This window comes from Argentina silus (genome assembly GCF_951799395.1).
Source record: "Argentina silus genome assembly, chromosome: 2".
NCBI lineage: Eukaryota > Metazoa > Chordata > Actinopteri > Argentiniformes > Argentinidae > Argentina > Argentina silus.
The window spans coordinates 10,143,459-10,165,365 of record NC_139656.1 but is presented as its reverse complement, the minus strand read 5'-3'; the positions used below and the strand labels follow the sequence as shown (position 1 = coordinate 10,165,365).

At 40.4% G+C, this 21,907-nt stretch overlaps 3 protein-coding genes across 3 annotated transcripts; 2 read left to right on the top strand and 1 right to left on the bottom strand.

The window, feature by feature from the left end:
* Positions 1-3,468: 3,468 nt before the first annotated feature.
* b3gat1b (beta-1,3-glucuronyltransferase 1 (glucuronosyltransferase P) b) lies at positions 3,469-6,284 on the top strand (the record flags this gene model as incomplete). Its single annotated transcript, XM_083690816.1, has 5 exons — positions 3,469-3,580; positions 4,093-4,604; positions 4,789-5,085; positions 5,706-5,809; positions 6,067-6,284. 4 exons carry the CDS (start codon positions 3,469-3,471, stop codon positions 5,790-5,792), a joined length of 1,008 nt encoding a protein of 335 aa, XP_083546942.1. The 3' UTR covers positions 5,793-5,809; positions 6,067-6,284.
* Positions 6,285-6,754: 470 nt separating this feature from the next.
* LOC310816268 (beta-galactosidase-1-like protein 2) lies at positions 6,755-14,138 on the bottom strand. Its single transcript, XM_083686381.1, has 18 exons — positions 13,965-14,138; positions 13,811-13,879; positions 12,834-12,929; positions 12,159-12,267; positions 11,963-12,055; positions 11,656-11,737; positions 11,465-11,529; positions 11,007-11,091; positions 10,640-10,777; positions 9,847-9,927; positions 9,617-9,723; positions 9,323-9,469; positions 8,980-9,051; positions 8,780-8,858; positions 8,582-8,669; positions 8,387-8,498; positions 8,097-8,213; positions 6,755-7,964 (listed from the first exon to the last, which is right to left on the bottom strand). The coding sequence occupies exons 1-18, from the start codon at positions 14,126-14,128 to the stop codon at positions 7,878-7,880; spliced, it is 1,791 nt and encodes a 596-aa protein (XP_083542507.1). The 5' UTR covers positions 14,129-14,138; the 3' UTR covers positions 6,755-7,877.
* A 1,376-nt stretch (positions 14,139-15,514) lies between these two features.
* ei24 (EI24 autophagy associated transmembrane protein) lies at positions 15,515-21,422 on the top strand. The gene is made up of 11 exons (XM_083664837.1): positions 15,515-15,624; positions 16,438-16,571; positions 17,265-17,410; positions 17,618-17,678; positions 17,832-17,898; positions 18,000-18,124; positions 18,535-18,654; positions 18,857-18,968; positions 19,095-19,206; positions 19,449-19,523; positions 19,627-21,422. The coding sequence occupies exons 2-11, from the start codon at positions 16,530-16,532 to the stop codon at positions 19,787-19,789; spliced, it is 1,023 nt and encodes a 340-aa protein (XP_083520963.1). The 5' UTR covers positions 15,515-15,624; positions 16,438-16,529; the 3' UTR covers positions 19,790-21,422.
* Positions 21,423-21,907: the final 485 nt, after the last annotated feature.

Genomic DNA, 21,907 nt, shown 5'->3' with positions numbered 1-21,907 from the left:
ATATGTCCCTTGAAAAAGCTTTGCATGTAAAACAAGCTGAGTTAGCATCATGAATATAAACATTTAATATCTACACATTTAGCAATACTTTATGTTTTCCAGAAAACCCCTGCTCCTCCCTTTTTTCTGATGAATACCTTGATTATGGCCAATGGCCAGTATTGCAAATGTAGCTGACTTATGAATCTTCAAAGACAGTAAGACACATTGTGTAGTCCATTCACACTTTCCCCACACATTCAGTGAGGACAGCCAAGTGAGGGTCATGCTTCAGTCTGTTTAGTCCTATCACATAATTAAATCCATAGTAATTATGAGCTTAACAATAACCAAACCAAAATGGAGCCAGTAAACAAAGGTTGCACTTGGGAATCACCTTGCACCTCCACTGAGGTCAGCCAGCTTGGTTTCTCTTGACACAACAAAAATATTATCATAACCATTTCAACAAACACGTAATGAATGCCATATTATTGGAAAAATAGTCAATATGTAAAGAAAGAGTAGGCTGATAATACTTTATATTAAGACTATCAATTTATGACTGACAGGTTTGAGTAGGGAGAAGTACAGATTGTCCTTTTGGGTTTCCCAATTGTTAGGCTACTGTACATCTTATTTTTTTCTGTTCATAATCTACTTTTGGGTTTCCCCTCTTCTTCATTAATATTACAACCACAAAACATGTTATGCACTTTGTAAAAATGTGTTAATGACAGCAGTTAACAAAGACATATTAATATTAACAGGTAAATCTGTCCACTCAGAGATCATAAAAGCACTGTTTAGATAAACATTAACAGTTGTGAGAATGGGTAAGAAAACATACTGTAACTGTTATCTTTCATACGACCATTTAAGTAGATCTGTGGACAGCAAGGATTCAATATAGAATGCATTATAAAGACCACACCTGCATTGCTGTACAGTGTAATGTATACTGACAATGTGCAGTTTCTGGATTTCAGAACTCAGGGTACAGGTGTTGCAATCGAGTGGAATAAGTCATTTAGATGTGTTTTAAACAGTTGATTGCCAGCATGCTCTGCATTGTTAATTACCTTGCCAATATTAATGATACCTAATTAACACAGAGACCCCATTACGACTAGACTGGTGTGATAATTAGGTGCTGGACCCTTTGATCTTAGAAACAGAAGTTTATCTTCTTTAATCAAGGATTAATTACATCTGAAGAGCTGTGATTAACAAGCAGACTGTCTGTCTTGATCACAGACGAAAGGTGAGGGAAAATGACAGGAGTGGGTAGCTGATGATTTTTTCCATTATTTATCTGTCCTGTTTTGGTCCAGGATATGTGGTAGGAGCATTTGACTGGTGTGATACATCCTGACCAAATCAAATAGACAATCTCTGAGCCACATGCACATTCTCCCTCTCTTGCTTTTATATAAATGCATTTAAATGTTTGATTGTTTGATTTTTAGCGCTAGTGTTTTACTCCACGGAGCCAAGCAGAAGCATCTGCAGTAGTGATTCAGACACTTTTTCGACAAATGGTTGGTCTATTGGTTTGCATATATCCTGCAAGGCAGAATCTGTGAGGACAGAATACCAAACATGCCTGTGGAATTCATTCTAATCAAACCAAATGCTGCAATAAAACATGACTATGTCCCAGGTTAATTCATTTAATTTGCAGCAGAACAGACAGGAATGTAAAGGTAGTTGTAAGGAAACCTCTCAGATTCAGCTTGTCCCTCCCGAGACAACACACACACTGCACACACCACACCCCTCCCGAGACAACACACACACTGCACACACCACACCCCTCCCGAGACAACACACACACTGCACACACCACACCCCTCCCGAGACAACACACACCACACCCCCAAGGGAGAACAGAGGGCACAGGGCAGCCATATTCAGCACCGCTGGAGCCAAGTGCACAACAGCAGGAGCCTTAGATATGATGCCAGTAACCTTCCAGTTACCAGTTCACATCCGGCTCCTCCTAGGGGATCGAACCAGCAACCTCCCGATTGCTGGCCAGCCTCTCTAACCTCTAGGCAACCTGCCACCCCAGAGGTTACTCATGTAGCATTACATCACAAACACACCTGGCCTTTTGTGCTAACTGCTCTGTGTTTTTCTCTCTTTTTTCATGTGACAGATAAACTAAACAACTGAGGCTGCCTGGCTGCCTTGCCACCTCACTCATATTATATGCAGCTCCTGTGCTGCTCGTCCCTGGTATGGCCATATATGAGCTATAAACAAAGGTAAGTCCTGGTGCTTCCTCTTGGACATCTTTCTTGGTTGTGTCAGATTTAGACATTATTATTGCGCAGACAAATAAACACACAGTTAATCTTCACAGAGGCGAGAATTGGCTATGAACCTGCACAATAAAGACGAAAAAACCTATGTTATAAAAAAAATAAAAAAATTGAAAGCATCTTTTTAGCCTAGTTTTATCATGAGTAAAGTTTGGAATTCTTTATATAGTATTCCAGCTTGCTTTTCCATGAGGCAGAAATGAAAGCCTGGAGCTTTCTCTGACCTATTTTCTGGGGTGCAATGGCTCTAGTGGGGCAGAGGGTTCCTTGCAAATGCTTTATTTCTGCAGAAACACGCCTAGGAGCTTGCTCTTCAATGGAGGGTTACCATGTGGTAAATTCAATTCACATGGAGCCACAATGAATGTCCATTAGATGGCCACTCTACGGGTCAGCCCCTTCATTCACTGGCTCTTAACAGCAGGCTAAATATAGACCTTTGAATGGCGGACGATTGCGCAATCTCCCTCTCTACCTTTATGTTATTCACTCTGTAAAATAACTCTTTATTTAAAGCCTTGTACTGTATCATGTACCTGTCATTGACCCTAATTAAAAGAGTGTTCTTTATTCAGTTGTTTGATCACTTGTCTTTTTAACATGATATCTAGTGATATGGTCTTACAGTTGCTTTAATAATGCAGAGATGCATGGCAGTCTAACCACAGTTGACTTCATAGCATGAGTTCATAGCAAGCTAACTAGTTAATTAATTGATTGCATTTATATAGCACCTGTCACCCAAAGCGCTTACATTATAAGGGGGAGAACTCACCTCATCACTACTGATGTACAGCTTTAATCAGTGCATGTGGCAAGTGCAAAACAACATGAGTGTCAACATAGGCCTACCTGTAAATGAGCATACTCTAGGTGCTGGTCTCAAGCAAATTCTCCAAATCAAAGCTCTCTTAAAATATCAACACTGTAGTGCCATCCGCCGTACAAGCTGATTAACAGTGAGTTTAAAAAATCTTTAGTTTCAATGATTAAAACATAGTACTCTACATAGCAAACAACATTATGAGATCTGATTATAGCTTTAGCTTGACCATTGTTTGAACACATTGTTGATGAATTTGTTCAGTTAAAGCAGTACCTTCCACAGTTTGTTAAGTGTCCCTTTCTACGGTGTTATAGGTAATGAGGTCTGACCCTGGAGATGCCGAAGAGACGAGAAATACTTGCAGTTGTGTTGATTGTATTGCCTTGGACGCTTCTCATCACTGTTTGGCATCAGAGTGCCCTCGCCCCTCTGCTAGCTTCTCGGAAGGGTAAAGATCCCTGGTGGTGGTGGTGGTGGTGGGGGGGGGGTTACAATTTACCACTGAACCTATACAACATGTTTTTCTTACAGTGCAATTAGTTATTAATGTCATGTACAGTATTTGTTTACTTGAAATGTTGTTCGAGATTTTAAGCACAATGGGAAAAAATGTGTGTATAGTCATAATGAGCTGACATCTTGTCAGTGAGGGAAAATGTCATTAAGTGATGCTGTGGCATGAGGTCGCTTTTAGCTAGAGTGGAATCAGCAGAAAATTAATCACCCACATGATTTCATAATTCCTGTAATGAGATGCTGACTTTAAACGGGCTCATAATAGTTTGACATCTATTTTAATTGATTTAATTGCATACGTTAATGATCATTACATTCATTATTAGGATATATAGCAAAACAGGGCTAAGAGGAGTCCATTGGAAAGTCTTCACTCACTCTATGAAGCTTGTCTATGTAGTTTGTTGCCAGAAACAATGCTTTCTAACACGTCCGATGTCCTAGATGACAGGCATGAGAGTCGGCAAGACTCCAGGAACACCTTCACCCTCAAGGAGTCCTGCTCCACAGAGAACAAGGACATTGTGGAGGTGGTGCGAACGGAGTACGTCTACAGCCGTCCCCCACCCTGGTCAGATGTGCTGCCCACCATCCACATTATCACACCCACCTATAGCAGGCCGGTACAGAAGGCGGAGCTGACCCGGATGGCCAACACCTTCCTCCACGTGCCCAACCTGCACTGGATCCTGGTGGAGGACTCCCAGAGGAGGACCTCCCTGGTCACCTGGCTGCTTCGGGACACAGGCCTTAACTACACACACCTCAACGTGGAAACGCCCCGGAACTACAAGCTCCGAGGGGACACGCGGGACCCTAGGATACCCCGGGGAACCATGCAGAGGAACCTGGCCCTGCGCTGGCTCAGAGAAACATTTAGCCTCAACAACAGCCAGCCAGGGATTGTCTATTTTGCAGATGATGACAATGCATATAGTCTGGAGCTGTTTGAAGAGGTGAGTTGAATGGAGAGGGATGCTCGTGTTGTGCAGCACAGTACTGTTTCCATTTCACTGTAGCTATCGTATTAGGGCAAAATTTGGACTGTTAAATAAACTACATTACATAGTCGTTACAGACATTGTGCAAATCTCCTCTGACTAGTGGCTCTGACTCTTTTTTTACCTTTCTTTTGTCTAGATGCGATCAACAAGGAAGGTGTCTGTTTGGCCTGTAGCCTTTGTAGGTGGCCTACGCTATGAGTCCCCTAAAGTGAACACCTTGGGGAAGGTGTATGGATGGAAGACTGTATTTGATCCCCATCGGCCCTTTGCCATTGACATGGCTGGGTTTGCAGTGAACCTGCGACTCATTCTCTTTAAGCCTCAGGCCTACTTCAAACTGCGGGGAGTGAAGGGAGGATACCAGGAGAGCAGCTTACTGCGGGAGCTGGTGACTCTCAACGACTTGGAGCCCAAGGCTGCTAATTGCACTAAGGTGAGGAGAAGAAAGGTGTATATAGCTGATATTTGTGTCAGAATGTCTAAAGACCTGTTATAATCACTCTTGATAAGGAAGCATAATGTTACATTACAAATCATAACACATGCAGTGTGCATACAGCCACAGCATATGCCATGTACCGTAAGTAGTGGCATTAAATTCAAGTTTTTATTTATTTATAAGTGTATTTTCTACTGGAAAAGGAGAAGCATAGAGTACTTTTAGTTTACTGTACTGCATGTTTCAGCCACTGAGACCTTATTTTTCATAATTTTCCACAAAATCGTCTCTACACATTTATTTTAGATCAAACAATTTACGAAGAGGCATGTGTTCAATATGCCAGAACAAAAATGGGTGAAAGCTACTAATTTAAACTATATTCACCCACACAAACACCCACCTGGGTTCTTTTCTCCATGTTCCAGCAAATGTTCTCCAGGACATCTGGGTGAGACAAGCAAAGGAATCATATTTCCACTCTCCACAATAATAACACTCAAATGCCCAGAGACAAGAACACATAAATCAGAGCTTGCAGAAAGATTACCTTCCAAGAGTAAAAAAAAAAGATCTAGCATGTAACCTAGCATTCCTCATTATTTTCCGGACAGGTACTTGTATGGCACACTAGGACAGAGAAGCCTGTTTTGGTGAATGAAGGAAAGAAAGGATTCACTGATTCCAATGTGGAGATATGAAACTTCTTCTGAAACAGGTAATGAGAGATATATGTTAATGACTTAACTTTCCTGAGAGGCATTGTTTGAGGGGCAACCTGCCTTTTTGAGCCCCTGTGAGGTATGGAAATTATATTGAACAAAGCCTATCCTGGTCAATATGTATTGCAGAAATGTTATGATTAAAAGCATAGAGATTAATAAACATCTCTGTAATGTGTAACAATTTACTTTTTTTATCATATGGTTATGCATTTTATTTATATGACAATAACAACTCATTGTATAATTACAGGTGATGCGGTGGCTGGGATTCCAAATGGACAGGCATAATACGGGTCAAAAGTGTATTTACTGTACAGTATGTCTGACTTCTATTGAGAGATTTTGAAAAGGAATCAGAAAACACGTCAGTTTTAAGCAGCACATAGCCATGTATGAATACAGGCACAGAGTATCAAAGCACAAACTCAAAGAAGATAGCAATATTCAGCTAAGCGCTTCGAAGCACTGATGAAAGCCAAGAGGAGCCAAGAGAAGCTCGCCAGAGAGCAGAGACAAAAGATATCCAGCCATTCAGACAACAGGATGTCTTTACACAGTGTCCAGTAGAAAGTGTCCTCAACCAAGCTAACACAAACCAACCATCCAATCAACATCGCCAGACCATGCACTGGACCAATCTGTGGCTGGCCCAGTAGTGTCCCCTGTCTGCTGGTGATTTGGCTCCTTTTGTCCTGGACTGGACTGTTGTTGGGGTGCAGAGCAGCTCAGAAGAATGAGCTCCTTGTCTGACATGAGTCAGCAGTGACTGACACACTGATCAGAGAGGACATGAACCCTCCCCACGTTCACTGTAAAACACTGAGCTATTCAGACAGCACCCCGAAACCCATCACTAATTATGACCAGTCTCTCTCTCTCTCTCTCTCTCTCTCTCTCACACACACCCAAACACACACAGAGCCCTCAGATAGGTCTGTATTGCTTTACATTACACACAAATACACAAGAGGAAGCCATTCATTAGCATAACACCCGTACCGTAATACCAGCTTTTGTTCGTTGTTTGTTTTCTTTTTGTTCATTTGCACATTGTTTCCTGATTGTATACTGTATGTATAACTACTGATTTATTTCAGCACTTTCAAGTTAAGATCAGGGTCTATTGTCCATGTTGTTTTTCAAACTGGGGTCAGAAATATGCATCACATAAAATAAATATGTTGTTTTTAGTGTTAGTCAATGAAGCATTACTTTACATCATGTAGTCACATGATACATTTCCCTAATGGTCTTCCCTTGATGTCTTTAGACATTTTCTAAACGGTTTCTAACTAGCGCCCCAAACAGCAATTATTGCTCTTTGATTGGATATTCAGAGGTAAACATACGATTTCAAAGAGTAAGTCTGTCATGTAAAGTCACTGTAATTATATGTAAATATAGTCATAAAAATGTACTCCATATATCTATGTCTCTTTGCCTCCCTGTTTGATGTAGTTCATTGCCACTGTGATGGCTGATATGTTCATAATCACAGCATTGTTTTCTATTCACATATGGTGGAGCCCAACACACGTCACATCTTCACACATTGTCTTCGTCTCTGGGGAGCCAATAACAAAGCACACACGCCACAGTAACTCATATTTGCCAGCTGTCTACAGTATGTGCTTCAAAAGGAATGATGTAAATACTAAAACTAAAAGTAAAACTGCCCAAGCTCATACAGTAACCAGCATCAGCCAATCAATAGTCAGATCACTCATATGTCTAATAATTTACTTGGAATTTAAATACCACTAGAATGCTATCATTGACATGATATGACACCTTTCATAACCAAATATCAAATAACACATACAGATGTTGATGTCAGCTAGTTGGCCAGCCAACATGAAGATTGTAGTTAGGCAAAAAAAAGAAGAAGAAAACATTTGTTTTGTTGGGCTGTTATACCTTCTTCAAAGTTTCCAGTAGATAGTTTGAATTGTATTTTGTTTAAACAAAATGGTAAGCACAGGAAACAATTATATTATTTGTGGTGGATGAGATGAGTTACCCCAACACAATGTGCAGCCATTTTGCAGCTTGGCAATGCAGTCACTGAATGTCTACAGCCATGCCCAGATCAGGAGACTCTTCAAACTGGACTTTATAGTCAGCTTCCTGCTCTTCAAACACAATGACCTGAATAGTAAACACAATAAGGTGGTGGGGATCAGGGGGCTGCAGTCATACACTGAGAGGATGTTGAGAAAACCCAGGCTTACAAGCTTTATCTTAGGGGTGTGTGGGAGGGTTGTAATATAGTAGCTGTACCTGGTTAATTCCACTGTTGAGAAAGGGTCCTGGGAGGTAGAGTGCTTGCTGGGGGCCGATGGACCAGTAACGACCCAGGTTCAGCCCATTAATAAAGACCACACCTTTACTCCAGCCCTGTAGACATTACTATCCTGGTCAACAAATTGGCATACCATTCATTTTTTAACTCTGCATATCATTTTTGGGGTAAATATCACTTTGCTGGTGAGGTACTAGAAACAAAAAAGAGGTATATACTGTAAAGACTAAAGCAGGCATCAAGGCCAAAGTACTATGTATGCACTTACTGGCAGCTTCACAAAAGTGTCACTTGGATAGCCATACGCAAACAGTCTCCCCATGAAAAATCCAGGAAAGCTGGGGATATGCGGAAGGGATTTCCAAGGCGCCTGGTTTAGGCTGAAACAGTGCATTTTAAATATTTTGCAAATACAGTATATCATTGATATATTCTGAGTGCCAATTGAATAAAGTATTCAAACCTATCAATAAAGCTGGGTTTCATATCCAGACTGTATATTGTGAAGTCCCTCAGTGGAGTGTTGTTCAACAAAATGTCCCCTACCAGACCTACAAAAGAAAAACAAATCAAAGATGAAAAATCACATTTCCATTCATCATTAATCTTTGATGTTATGATTGGGCGATATGATTTAGATTCAGAGGCTGAGTAGACGTACCTTTGCGTTGTTTATCTAGAGCTTTGCCATAGTGCACTCGGCCACAGTTCTCCACCAGTAAGCTTAATGTGCGTTTTACCTGTAATTAGAAATAACAATGAGACACAAGTCTTTGGCTCTCTCTAGTCTTGTAGATGCTTTTGAGCATTGCCATCACATCAAACATTGCATTGAGGGCTAAGCAGGTCTCCTCTGGATACCTTTCCATCAGGGACCGCTAGCTCCAAGATCCGGTGCTTGAAAAGGCCAATGAAATGTCTGTCCACAAACACCTAGAAACAACACATCTGTTAAATACGTGCTCCCAATTACAATTCACAGTAATCACATTTCAAAAGAGTCTGTATGTTGGCAAACTGGGTTGGGATAATCATAAAACATTTAGAAATCATTATGATCGTTTTACTATACCTGTGTCATAGACCCTACAATATGCTGTCAGATTATGACATTACTGCCAGAATCATTCATTGTGATTTATGGTGAGTGTAGAGGTATGATGAGTCAATTGATACCTTTGTGTCTGAGGGTGTTTCTACTCACCAGGGCTCTGTCTCGTACATTGTCTCCCGACTTGAGGGAGCCTCCACTGGTGATAGTGGTCTCATAGAGGGTGTAGCCATAGGACTGTCCATTCCCGTTGTTCACTGGGAGATTCTCCATGTTTGTTGGGGTGGGGGATTTAAAAGGCTAGAGAGAGACGCACGAAAACAGTTTATCTCTGTGGAGCTCCTGAAGAATAAGATGTCAGACTGTCAAACACATACGAACGCACACATACGAACGCACGCACACACACACACACACACACACACACACACACACACACACACTCACCTCCTCAGCAAAGCTCATGGCGTCCCACAGGGAGAGGTGTTGGTACATGATGGCTGGCTCATAGGCCTCCCTCCAGTGCAGGGCCGGCATATCAGGGAGCTTCTCACCTCCGACAAACAAGGCCAAGGGAATCATCAGGCAAGAGGTCAGACACGCTCTCACATATACTCTTCATATTTGTAAGTTGAGGATTCATACTTATCAATGTACGTTTAATTGATAAAACTTACTGTGGTACCGACTGAATAGATCCCTGAGTAGGTGGTACTTTGGAGTGTATTCTCCAGCTTCGGACAAAGGTGCATCATAATCTACAAGACAACAATCATCAGGGACTGGGGAATTCTCTAAAGATAAGTAAACCCAGATGGCCACTTAGTGGTGGGAAAGTGTAATACAGCTTTAGAGGAAAGAATTGAGAGGAAATATCCTATTTTAAACAGAGGGTGTACTAGTGTGCTACAATGTTGCAAACAACCCATATTTCACTATTCAAAATGATGATAGAGTTTAAAGGGACACTTCACCCATTGTTAACATCACATTCAATATCTCCAGCACCATACCAGTGTCTACATATGTGAAAACAGAAATGTTCTGTAGTCAAAAGATATGACAAAAGATCCTAAGGAAATATGATATTATAGGGGATAAAAAAAAGGTTTAGGGTTAGGGTTTTGATTTAGATTTTCAAAAGTACAGCCATAAACACCCTCCCACTGGCTGGAAACTCCCTGTTGTTTCTAAAAATACCTTTTTTTTTAGTTTTTACCCCCAATGACATGATATTCATAACATCAATTTTCTCATATCTCTTTGACTACAGTAGAAACCTTGAAAATCACTGTTTTCACATATGTAGACACGTATGTGGCATGGTGCTGGACAGAATGAACGTGATGTTAAAAATTGGTGAAGTGTCCCTTTAAAAGTAAAAACACAACAAGAAACACTTTGCAGTGCAAATAGTATTTTTGTGAATGCTAAGATGAGTTGGATGTTCATAAAAACAGCAGGACCAACCATAACTTGTGATGAGGGCCTTGTAGGAGGGGTTAGCCAGTGCTCCGCTCATGAAGCCAAAGTTAGTCCCTCCATGGAACATGTACAGGTTGATGGACCAGCCCCTTCTAAGAATCTCCCGCACAGCAGAGACCGTATCTGCCACACAAATAAGCCATTCTCTACTACTACAGTAGACAGTCCTGATCTGATGTTACACCAGGGTTGGTCATATGGATGAGCTCCATAGAGAGCAAATGGGAGACATGCACAAACAAATGTGTTTATGATTAACAACTAAGTCCAAAACATGATATGCAGCAGCGTGACAAGCTGATGGACTTCAATGTATATCTGCAAATATTAGTGAGGAGAAATTACATATTACCCTCTGGGGCGAGGACGTGGTGGAGATCTCCCCACACATCAAACCAGCCAGTCCAGTACTCCATCACCATTGTGGGGCTATTGGGCTGTCATGAATAGAGCAATCAAATATATATATGTACATCTTTCACTTATCTACCGGTGCTGGGCCAAATAAGAGTAATAAATAATGAAGAAAAGCCTGCAAATGGAATCTCCCATGTCCTTAATTCCAAACAAGCATTTATCAGGTCGTATATGAATAGAAAGCACACAGCATACACTTGGTCAATTACAATTGATACAATATTGGTTAATGAGGGGAATTCAATGTTTACATTATAGTATTATAGTATTATATAGTATTAGTATTTGTATTATAGTATTAGTATTCAAGTACTTATATGGACACGTTCAAAAGTGGGCATTCTAATGATTCTGAAGTACAGAAAAGTAGTGGAAAATAAGTTTTGTATGTACCTGTATAGCATTCAGATACTTTATGTCCCCCTGATTGAGTTTCTGAAGATTTACTGTTCTGATTACTAAAAGAGAGGATGACATAAAATACATACTGTATAAAACCACTTTGGAAATTGATTACTAAATGTGGACACAGATAACATTCAAGTTAGCATAATGTGAGTGTCCTGTAATGATATATACTGTACCTCCACTCATACCCCCTTCCTTTAGCCCCTCGTGGTTATCTGATGTAAGCAGGAGCTCATTCATCCCCCTGGACTGCAAAGCCTTGAAGAAACACAACAAGTGACAACCAACAAGTGGTGTGTGTGTTTTGTACTTGTTGTGTGTATTTTGTATTTATTTTTGTATGAGGGCTCACTTGGGTCTCAAGTGATCTGTAGTGAGTGTGTATGTGTGTGTGTGTGTGTGTGTGTGTGTGTGTGTGTGTGTGTGTGTGTGTGTGTGTGTGTGTATTATGTTTGTGTGTGTGTTCAATTCTGAACCTGTTACCTCTTTAATGAAAGGCATGTAACTGGTATCCATTGCAAATGATCCATATTGATTTTCCAATTGCACAGCAATTATGGGGCCTCCTTTTTTAAACTGAAAAATTAACGACATTTTCAAATGATATACAAGGACAATTCTACAACTAACAAATAAATGACAACTATAAAGGTAAATACAATAACAATTTAAAAACAACCTGCATTGGGACCACTTTTGGAATGAGCTTGTCAAAGAATGTGTTGACTGCTTCAGTGAATCCTGGATAAGTTGTCCTCAACCTCATACTTCCATCACGAAGAAGCCAACTTAAGAGGTGGGAAAAGAGACCGGGGACATTGAATGCATTGAAAAAAGAGACAGAGACATAGTTAGATGCTGTATCTACAGTAACAGACTTCTCACAGTGAGGTAGAAAGATGTGTGGGTGTTGAAGTGCAATTCACTGTTTATTCACTATTTACTCATATACTCAAGACAGAGCAAGAGAGCCAGTAGATAGGACAGCATCCCCCCCCCAGTAACTTGTTTATCCTAGTTCCCATGGCTGCACATTACAGTGAAATGGCACCTTGTGTTGGTAGATCAAGTGACCTTTGTGTGAACGTATTTTTACTCTTCGACCTCTTTATTGCATTTCCTGAGGAATGCTGCCTCAATAAAGTTCTCACTCTAATAAAAAGTAGGCTGATAGGATTCTACAGACTTGTAGTGAGATTCTACATGTAGGGAAAAGGCTGTGGTGTAGACTATGTGTATCTCTGAAAATGAGATGCAAATGAGAATAACTTGTGTAGGTCACAAAAACCCAAAAGCTTCAGTAGTGGTTTGACAAATCAGAGGACAATAGCACAGAAGTTAACAGCAGACAGACCTCGGTAGTCCTCCTAGGTCTAGCTCTGAGCAAATGTATGGCCCTGGACGCAGAATCACCCAGAGTCCCACTTCAGCAGCCAGGTTAATGTAGGCTCTGGGAAACCAAGACAGGATGAAGAGAACAGTCACCAACATCAGTTATTATACCTCACCTCCACACAGAAGTATAAAATATTGTATTCAGAGAATCTAAAAGTGTTAATTTCGTCATAACTTGCCTTAAAACAAAGTCACTGAAAATGTGCTAGTTACATAAGCTCAAGGAGAGATAATAAAATATGTCATTGAATGAGGTATCGGACCTCTGCTTGGCAACGCTTAACATATCTCCTCAGTGTCATTAATTGCACGCCAAGTGCTGTTGTTGTGGAAATGCTGCTGTTGAGTGCATCTGCTGCGTGCTCCCAAGAGCATTAGAGCTCAGGTAATTCCAAATATCAAAGGAGGAAATTCCCAATAGGTTTTAGACCAAGCAATATCACCAGGGTAAAGAAAAGATGAAGGGTGTTATTCTAAGATAAACAGAGTAATACAAAAAGCTCCAAGCTTTCAATGGATATAGGTATATTTCCCTCTATTGCTTGTTTTCTATAAAAATACTCTATATGAAGAGTTATATTCCATAACATGATACAGTATATCTATTTGCATATTACATTTAGCATAACAATCAAAATAATCAAGATTGATTACAACTTCAAGAATATGATGATATAACATAGCTACTGTCCTTCCAAATGTATCATAAAGGAGTTTTATGTCATGACAGCAATCATTTTATAAGAAAGAAAGTTCATCTTTGAAAATGGTAGGTTTCATTCATTTTGCAACAAAAAATATTTTTTTTGAGAAGCTATTGAAATAATTCCAAGATACCATAATGATACAGTGGGACATACACTTTAGACAAAAAATCTATAAGCCTACATTACATAAGCCTGCAGTAAGTGATGAGAGTAGCGGGTAAGTCTTTACTCTAAATCCAACTGCATTTGGAACTGGAAAACCCCTCTCTCTGGCTGATGTAAACTCCATGGCACATATCTGTAAGACAAACAGGATGCTCCTTATTACTGTCCAACAAGTGACCAGGGTCATGATGATGAAATAGATGAGGAATGGTACATACGTAGTGAGAGTGTTGATGCCACAGGCCTTCATTTTCATCATGCGGTCCCTCCAGTAGGCTCTGGGGACCCGAAAATAGTGGACGGATCCTCCTAGGATACGGAATGGTTTTCCCTCTAAGGTGAACTGGGATGAGTTGGCACTCAACCCCACTCTCCTGCTCATTCTCCTTCCTCCTGAAAGCATACTGGAGAATAATGGGTCATACCAGAATGATTTGAATCACACACAATCAAGTTACAGTCCTCTGCTCTAAGTCACAGCCTTATGTGCTTGAAAAAATCCTTGAGACCACTAGATTTCTGAAATTCCAGATAAGGCATGATTAAGTATGAATGGATAACATGCAAACTGACAGCAAAGACACATAAAAATGTGCACTACTACAAACAACATCCAACAATGGAACTACATACATCTGTGTCCACCCTTTATAAATTAGACCGCAGTGGAGGACGTTGCGTGACACTACAAGATAATTCATAGAACACACTAATGAAAAAAAGTTTGGTCTTGCCTTGAGTTATAATTCAAGTAGCAATATACTTCATGTAAACCAGTTGCCAAGTTAAGATAAGCTGTCTTTAGTTGCCTCCAATGTTGTGCAGTTTTCAATAACCAGACAACAAACCAACAGCTGGTGATTTTATAGCAACATTGTTACTCTATAACAAGTTCTTCATTTTCTCCAATAAAACGTATTATGTAACAAAAATGAGCATTGAAATAAATAACTTATACAAACTTACCCGAGGTATCGGTACATGATGAAGCCAACGATGCTCAAACACAGAAGTGCATAATGTCTTTTGCGAGCATTCCTGAGTTTTAGAACAACCATCGATCTGTGAATTTACGTTGTTCGAGGAAATCACACTTCCTAATGACAAAAGAGCAATAGACCAACTGCACATTAAAGCAAGACTGAGTGGTCGGGTCTTTGGTTGCTAGAGAAAAGGTTTAGAGGAGGAGGATCTCAACAATATTCTCGCATGAGCTCTTGAGAGAGGTAATGATGATCGCACCGCCCATAATGGGTGTGTAAGCAAAGGATATGTTTTCTACAGGGATACAGATGTCAGATATACAACGAAATCAGATTTACAAAGTTCGCTTATTTCGCTAGTAATGGGGTCCTACAGTGGCATTCCGATGGTTTCACACTGAATGTTAAGTGATTAGACAAAAATGTTGCTCTATGTATTCTCTCTCTGTATTCCAGGGATGTGAACTATCCCTCTAGAACCTAGCCTATATCAGGTCATTGAATTTTCCCTACCCTAATAACGATAGGCCTACTGGTGGTGATGAAGATGGTGATGATGATACTGATGATGATGATGATGATGATGATGATGATGGTGATGGTGATGGTGATGATGATAACAATAGAAATATAATAAGTTCTCTTTCTATTTCTATAATGACACTTACTGATGTCATTTGTCAAGAAATGACTGAAATGATGGCGAACAAGACAGAGAACTTTTAACTACTGACTACACATCCCACAATCCCTCAGTTGGAGCTTGCGCAATACATAACTGACGGGCCTGTTAGCTGGGTTTGGTTTTGTTGTTGTTGTGGCAGAAATAAGGGGTGAAGAAATAACAAAAAGAAAAAGGGGTAAAGTGAAAATTTTAGTGAAGTTGTCGCATGAGGTAAGATATGTTGAATAGATGTTAAATTACGTGGCCTGTATTTGATCTTGCCAGTTTTGCTAACTATTGAAAAACACATTTGTCTAGCCAGCCAGCTAGCAACACTGATGCTATATTCCTCACTAGCTAGCTAACATTAGATGTTAGCTGGAATAGCCTTTAGATTTGTAAAGCTTATTCAACCAAGTTATGTAGCTAGATAACTTGATACAAATAATGGCTTAACCAGTTTCTTTAAACGATTGAATTGGCTAGGAGGATTCGCATAGAGATAGCTAAATCGTGTATGTTCGTTAGCCAGTGTAAACCACACTAGTATGTTGCTGACCGTAGTAGTTGTTAGCTAGTACTACTAGGGCTACACGTATATTACGTTTAGATTGCCTTGTAGTCCAAACTAGACAGGAGTGAGGACCATATGGTTTTTGCACAAAATATCACATCATGTTTCATTATATACGACGGGAACAGATGGGGCTACATGTTTCACAGCTTCTCTTGTTATATTGGAAATTCGCAATTGAAGAAGGCAATCACAGTAGCTAATGATTCAACCTGAGCCATTTAGACCCTTGATTATGTAGCTAGTTATAGCTTACGTATCCACATGCACACATTAAATGTGTATGTCTGAATGTTTCTAAACTGTGTGGATTACATAGTTGTTCAAAAATATAACATTATTAGGTCATCACAAGGAGGAGGACTTCTCGAGAACTGGCTTAAATATTCAACATCTTCGGTGAGTTAGAGTAAAGCGAACCTGTTGTCCCTCTTTTTTTTCTTTCTTTTTTTTCTTCTGTATTCTTACAGGTTGCTGGGTGTGCACCTCCCTGCCATGAGAGCTGTCCAGGTCACCAGCCCCCCCTCCTTCTGCAGTTGATGGATCTGCAGCTGGTCTGGAGATGACAGACAGCGTCAGGGCCTTCCTCCGCAATGTTGCGACGGTCAGCAACACACCCTGTCTCTTCACACTAGTGACACTATCGGTGTTAAGAGGATCCAACTATGTCACTGACTCAGTCTGAACATTCGTCCTAAGATCTGTATAGATCATTTGGGATTTAATGTTTCTAGTTTACTCCTCCTATACACCTCTAAAACATGTGCGTCAGTGCTAAAGTGGCCCTTATTACTGAACAATAATTAATAGAGATTGCAGGGTTTCAGGATTTAGTTTTGTTTGTTCTAGAGGAAGTAGTGCTTAGGGACAAGTAACTACATTTTGCTGTTGAGCCTTGACCAAATATCGACCCTTATCTGTTCTGTTATTTACCTTGAGCCTTATCACTATGTGCTCCCAGGTGTTCTTGACAAAAGCAGTTCAAAGATTAGCTTTGTTAGTGTTTTATTGAAAGTGTTTTCTTCAGCCATGCTTGGTAACTAAGGGTTTGCAACTGCCTTCAAAGCTGCTCCCTGTGTTCCCTGCTGTTGTTACCATTTTGAAGTAAATTAAATAGTTTGACAAATTTACTATACATCTAGCACTCTGCTAAATAAAATGCTCCGCACAAAAATAAACAGTGCTACAGGAATACAAAAAGTCAGTATTTTTTTTGTATTGCATACAAAAAGTCTGTACTTTGCTGATTTCAAGTAAGGCCTTTATGTAAAATGTGTGTCCTTTCTCTGTCCCTTAGGGGATCAAGGACTCCATTTTGGGGATTGGCACCATCTCGAAGCTGGATGCCCGCATCCAGCAGAAAAGGGAAGAGCAGCGGAGGAGGAGAGCCAGCGGGGCCCTGGCACAGAGACGGGCCCAGAGTGAGGAACGCAAACCGGAAAGGTACACCCGCAGGACATCCAGGGAAGCAACTTCATAAACTGCTTCTGCTTAAATACAATACTATGTTTAGTAGTAGTTAGTTATATATTATAGTAACAAGTTATACTACATGTTCTCCAACCCACCTCACTCCTTAATTATGAGCTTTTGAATGCCATTGTGATAACAAGTAGTGGTTGACATTTATCATGTTACCCTCTCTTTCAGTGAACCCAAATTAGCCAGTAGGATTTGTCAATGCTGTGCATGGAATGGGGGAGTGTTCTGGGTAAGTAATTTACTGTTCTAGTAGCGAATTAGAATAAATGTTGCAAAACATCAGTACATTGTTAACTTCAAAGAAGGTTTGTATCAACACTGTTTTCACATACTTTATAAACATTACAATTCACCCCATTTTGTATCCTCATTTCCTTTGCAGCTTAGTCTGTTTCTCTTCTACCGGGTGTTTATTCCATTACTGCAGACTCTCACGGCAAGAGTCATTGGTATGTATGCCTGTTAGGAGGGTTTATTCCATAATCACATGCTTTGCAATATGTTAAGATCAGTGGTAAAACCTGTCATTCAAAGAGACATTTCCTGCCAGGTGACCCCTCTCTCCATGGCAACGTGTGGTCGTGGCTGGAGTTTATATTGACCTCTGTGTTCAGTGCTCTCTGGGTGCTCCCTCTGTTTGTGCTCAGCAAGATAGTCAACGCCATCTGGTTTCAGGTGAGGTCTCTGGTAGGACACAGATGGAGCTCTTTTGTGGTTGTCATATTAATGGCCAAGGAGTAGCAATGTTGGCCCTGGAGAGTGTTGATTGCTTGCTGTACTTTATTGTTATCCAGTTCTTCAATTAGGGTTCTGTTTGAACTTATGCAGCATCCTATAATTGTTAAGAGTGTGAAATAATGAATTATGTCATGTTGACCAAAATCTGGCTGTGCTCCCCCTCTGGTCCTCTTAGGTTGATGACCATCACAGTGCCATACGATTCTACTTTCTCCCTCTCCATGTTATCACTATGATGCATATAAGTCCGTTTTTGAAAGGTTATTCCCCCAATGTTCTTGTGAGATTATGACATCAGTAATACAGTGAAACAGGAGTTTAACACTATTTATGGTTGTCTATTGTAGGACATAGCTGACCTGGCGTTTGAAGTGTCTGGTCGTAAGGCTCAGCCCTTCCCCAGTGTCAGTAAAATCATCGCCGACATGCTCTTCAACCTCCTTCTTCAAGCACTCTTCCTCATTCAGGTATTACAGCGCATAATCCAGTCAAATGTCTTATCTGCTGAAAACATGACCTGTACAGCCTCACTATCGATCATGACCTCATACTTACAAAGGTTTGAAAACCTAAAGGGATCTTTGGGGTGACCATTGAGAGCTGTGGTTGTGGTGCATTACTGTGGTCAGTGTATAATCCCATCACCTTGTTTTTGTTATGGTCCTCTAGGGTATGATTGTTAGTCTGTTCCCCATTGATGCCATTGGACAGATGGTCAGCCTTCTCCACATGTCTCTGCTCTATTCCCTGTACTGCTTTGAGTATCGCTGGTTCAACCATGGTACGCATAACAGATCAATTGTTTGATTGTTTCCACGCAAAAAATGTTTTTCCTGGAATTGTATTGTACGCTTTAGATGAGCTAAAATTGCATTAATCTCAACCCTTTTATAACATTTCATCAAAGGCATTGAAATGCACCAACGGCTGTCCAACATTGAGAGGAACTGGCCCTACTACTTTGGCTTTGGTCTCCCCATGGCTCTGTTGACTGCCCTCCCGTCTTCATATATAATCAGGTAGGGCAGATGACACCCGGTCCTACTGTGTAAGCTGGTGTGGTAATGCCAGTTATTATGATCTGTAATGAGATTTGGGTGAATTAATTAAACACAGAGCTGCTCCCAGGGCCTATATTGAGATAATGTGTGAATGTGATTTTAGCCTGTTTCAGATTGTATTTCCTGCTAGACGTTGAATTTCTTTTGTTTGTTCTCTCTCCCTCTCTCCCTCTCTCTCTCTCTCTCTCTCTCTTATATAGCGGTTGCCTGTTCTCCATCCTCTTCCCTCTCTTTATCATCAGTGCTAACGAGGCCAAGACCCCAACAAAGCTTTAGTGAGTATGGTCAACTCTCTAATCTAATGACCAGAGATCTGCTTGTGGAAAAAGAAACACTGAAAGCCTCCCCTCTGCTCACATTCCTCCCTTGCTTCCACAGCCACTTCCAGCTGCGCCTCTTCTCCCTGGTCGTACTGATCAGCAACAAGCTGTTCCACAAGACGGTCCACCTGCAGTCTTCCCTAACCTTGTCCACATCCACAGAGAAGCTGCCCTCTCCTCATGCCTCACCAGCCCGTCAGAGACCCCTGTCCTCCCAGTGATAACCACTAGGGGGCAGCATGTGAGCAGCTCATCAGCTCCACTCAGTAAACAGAGAAACATAGTCTGTGCAAAGGATCTCTCATTGGGAGGAGGAATGAAGTGTATTTGGTTAAGGGGGGGTTTATGTGTTTTTAACAAATCTGTAGCCCTTTTCATATTATTTAGGAGCACCAATTAGGTGCATTTTTAATGTGAACAACGTATATTGGGATTTGACAGCCCTGTGCCTCACACTCAAAAACACATGATTTATATATCCTTTCTTCATTTAAATATGTTTAATTGTTTTGTTTTTGTATGTATGATGTGCCATTTGAGTGCTTCTAGCGTTTTCAAATACAGCACAAGCAGTCATATACATTTTTTCTTTGCTTTTTCATCCCACTCTTAAATTGCAATGTTTACTATCCTTTGCTCTTCCAGTGTGTTTACCCAGTGACTGATTTAGGACTTATTTGTATGAAACACCTAATATGGTGAAGAAAATTAATGGGCCACATGCTCATGTCATGTTACAATATTGTCTGGAGCTGTGTAGATATAAGATACAGCCTTATCCACTGGTCAGGTGATCCCTGGTAGCCTATTCTTTTGAATGATGAATCAGCTGAGAGATGCAACCAGTGACTATAGAAATTCATCCAAGCTTGGAATGCAACAAGCAGGTTCTCCTTAATTGAAGGGCTGTTTTTGCGTTCAAAAGTGAAGCACAAGCGTTGTCTTGTGACGTATGTTTGTCTGTGTTGCAAGTGACATTCCTTTCACATACATTGGATGTGTTCTTGCACATAAATAGCTGTTTCTATGTAAAGCAGGGGTGTCGTCACTACTTTGGTTTGAAATCCAGGAATCTTAATCTTGTGCAGTAAAAACAAAGGGAGACATTTTTAAAATTATTATTCCTATAAGTGCTTTTTTAGAGGAATCTCCTTTTTACACTTTAAACATCCCACAAAAAGGAAGAGTATCCTTGCTAACCTAATCCAAATATTAAATCACTGGTTGGTGTGGTGAAAAGTTAGCTGTTTGAATACGCAGTTTTCTATTGGTGTGTATTAGGTAGGTGAAGCTATATGACTCTGCTGCTGGGTCAGATGACACTGCCAAACTGCTTCGTCTACTCTATTTGACTCATTTTAGATTAATTAAATTCAACACCATTCACTGTTGTATAGGAAGGGTCCACATAGTTCAGTTGTTTTGACTGCTGTTTATCTTGAAGGAAGGTGTATACCTTAAGGTAGGGGAGAAGCTTTCATGTTATCTATTTTCCCCTAGAGCAGTGGCAAATCCAGAGGCTGTGCGCTTCTTGTACGTGATGTCACTAGGCTCTGAATGTTCAACCAAAACCTCACCATGGTTATCATCGTCTAGCTTTCTCATAGTCACCTTATCTCATGGGTCGGGGGAAGGGGATGTGTTTTTGACATGGTATGTAATTATTGTATGAAGTGCATAGTGTTTATGTATGCAGATTGATATTTGTGAGTGAGGTTTTGTAAAAGTATTATGCCTAATTTCAATAAAATTGGTCAGTATACACTACACCTTGAAGTGCATTTGTATTTGATATGCTTGTACACAACTAGCCCCATCTGTGACTAGGATAATATTATTGATGTTGTACAGTATGTGTGTAATCCTACCCATACAACATCCAAATGTAAAAAATAATATTATCCTAGTCAAAGATGGGGCTAGTACACAACATATTCAAGTCTTGTTTTTAAATATAGACCTAGTCATCTTTTTGATGGAGTGTTTTGCAAAATGTACATTTTTTTAATAACTTAACAATGTACTCAATAAAAACATCCGGAAATGGGGATGAGTTTTCCATAATATATCAGTATTTTATCAAAAATGTGTACGACCATTCAGAGATCATGACTCAGAAGATAATTATATTTACATGCAGTGTCGCTGTTCATTCCATAGGCGGTTGATACAGCCAGACCTCATGCAATCTGCTCCTCAGCTCCTACCAGAGGTCTTTAGACAGCTTTGCGTTGCGTTTACTAGCTAAGGACACGTCACGACTGAAGCGCCAGAGGCAACATCGGCTGCACTCGCAGAGAAATTCGAATGACAGCTGCTAAACGAATCATAAACTGGAT

Coding starts and splice junctions, on each gene's coding strand:
- LOC310816268 (XM_083686381.1), bottom strand. CDS start 14,128: ATGAGCAGGAGAGTGGGGTTGAGTGCCAACTCATCCCAGTTCACCTTA. Junction 9,470..9,616: donor CCATGAGCTTTGCTGAGGAG/GTGAGTGTGTGT, acceptor GTCTCTCTCTAG/CCTTTTAAATCCCCCACCCC. Junction 8,214..8,386: donor ACACTTTTGTGAAGCTGCCA/GTAAGTGCATAC, acceptor TAATGTCTACAG/GGCTGGAGTAAAGGTGTGGT.
- ei24 (XM_083664837.1), top strand. CDS start 16,530: ATGACAGACAGCGTCAGGGCCTTCCTCCGCAATGTTGCGACG. Junction 16,572..17,264: donor TCCTCCGCAATGTTGCGACG/GTCAGCAACACA, acceptor TCTGTCCCTTAG/GGGATCAAGGACTCCATTTT. Junction 17,899..17,999: donor TCTCACGGCAAGAGTCATTG/GTATGTATGCCT, acceptor ATTTCCTGCCAG/GTGACCCCTCTCTCCATGGC.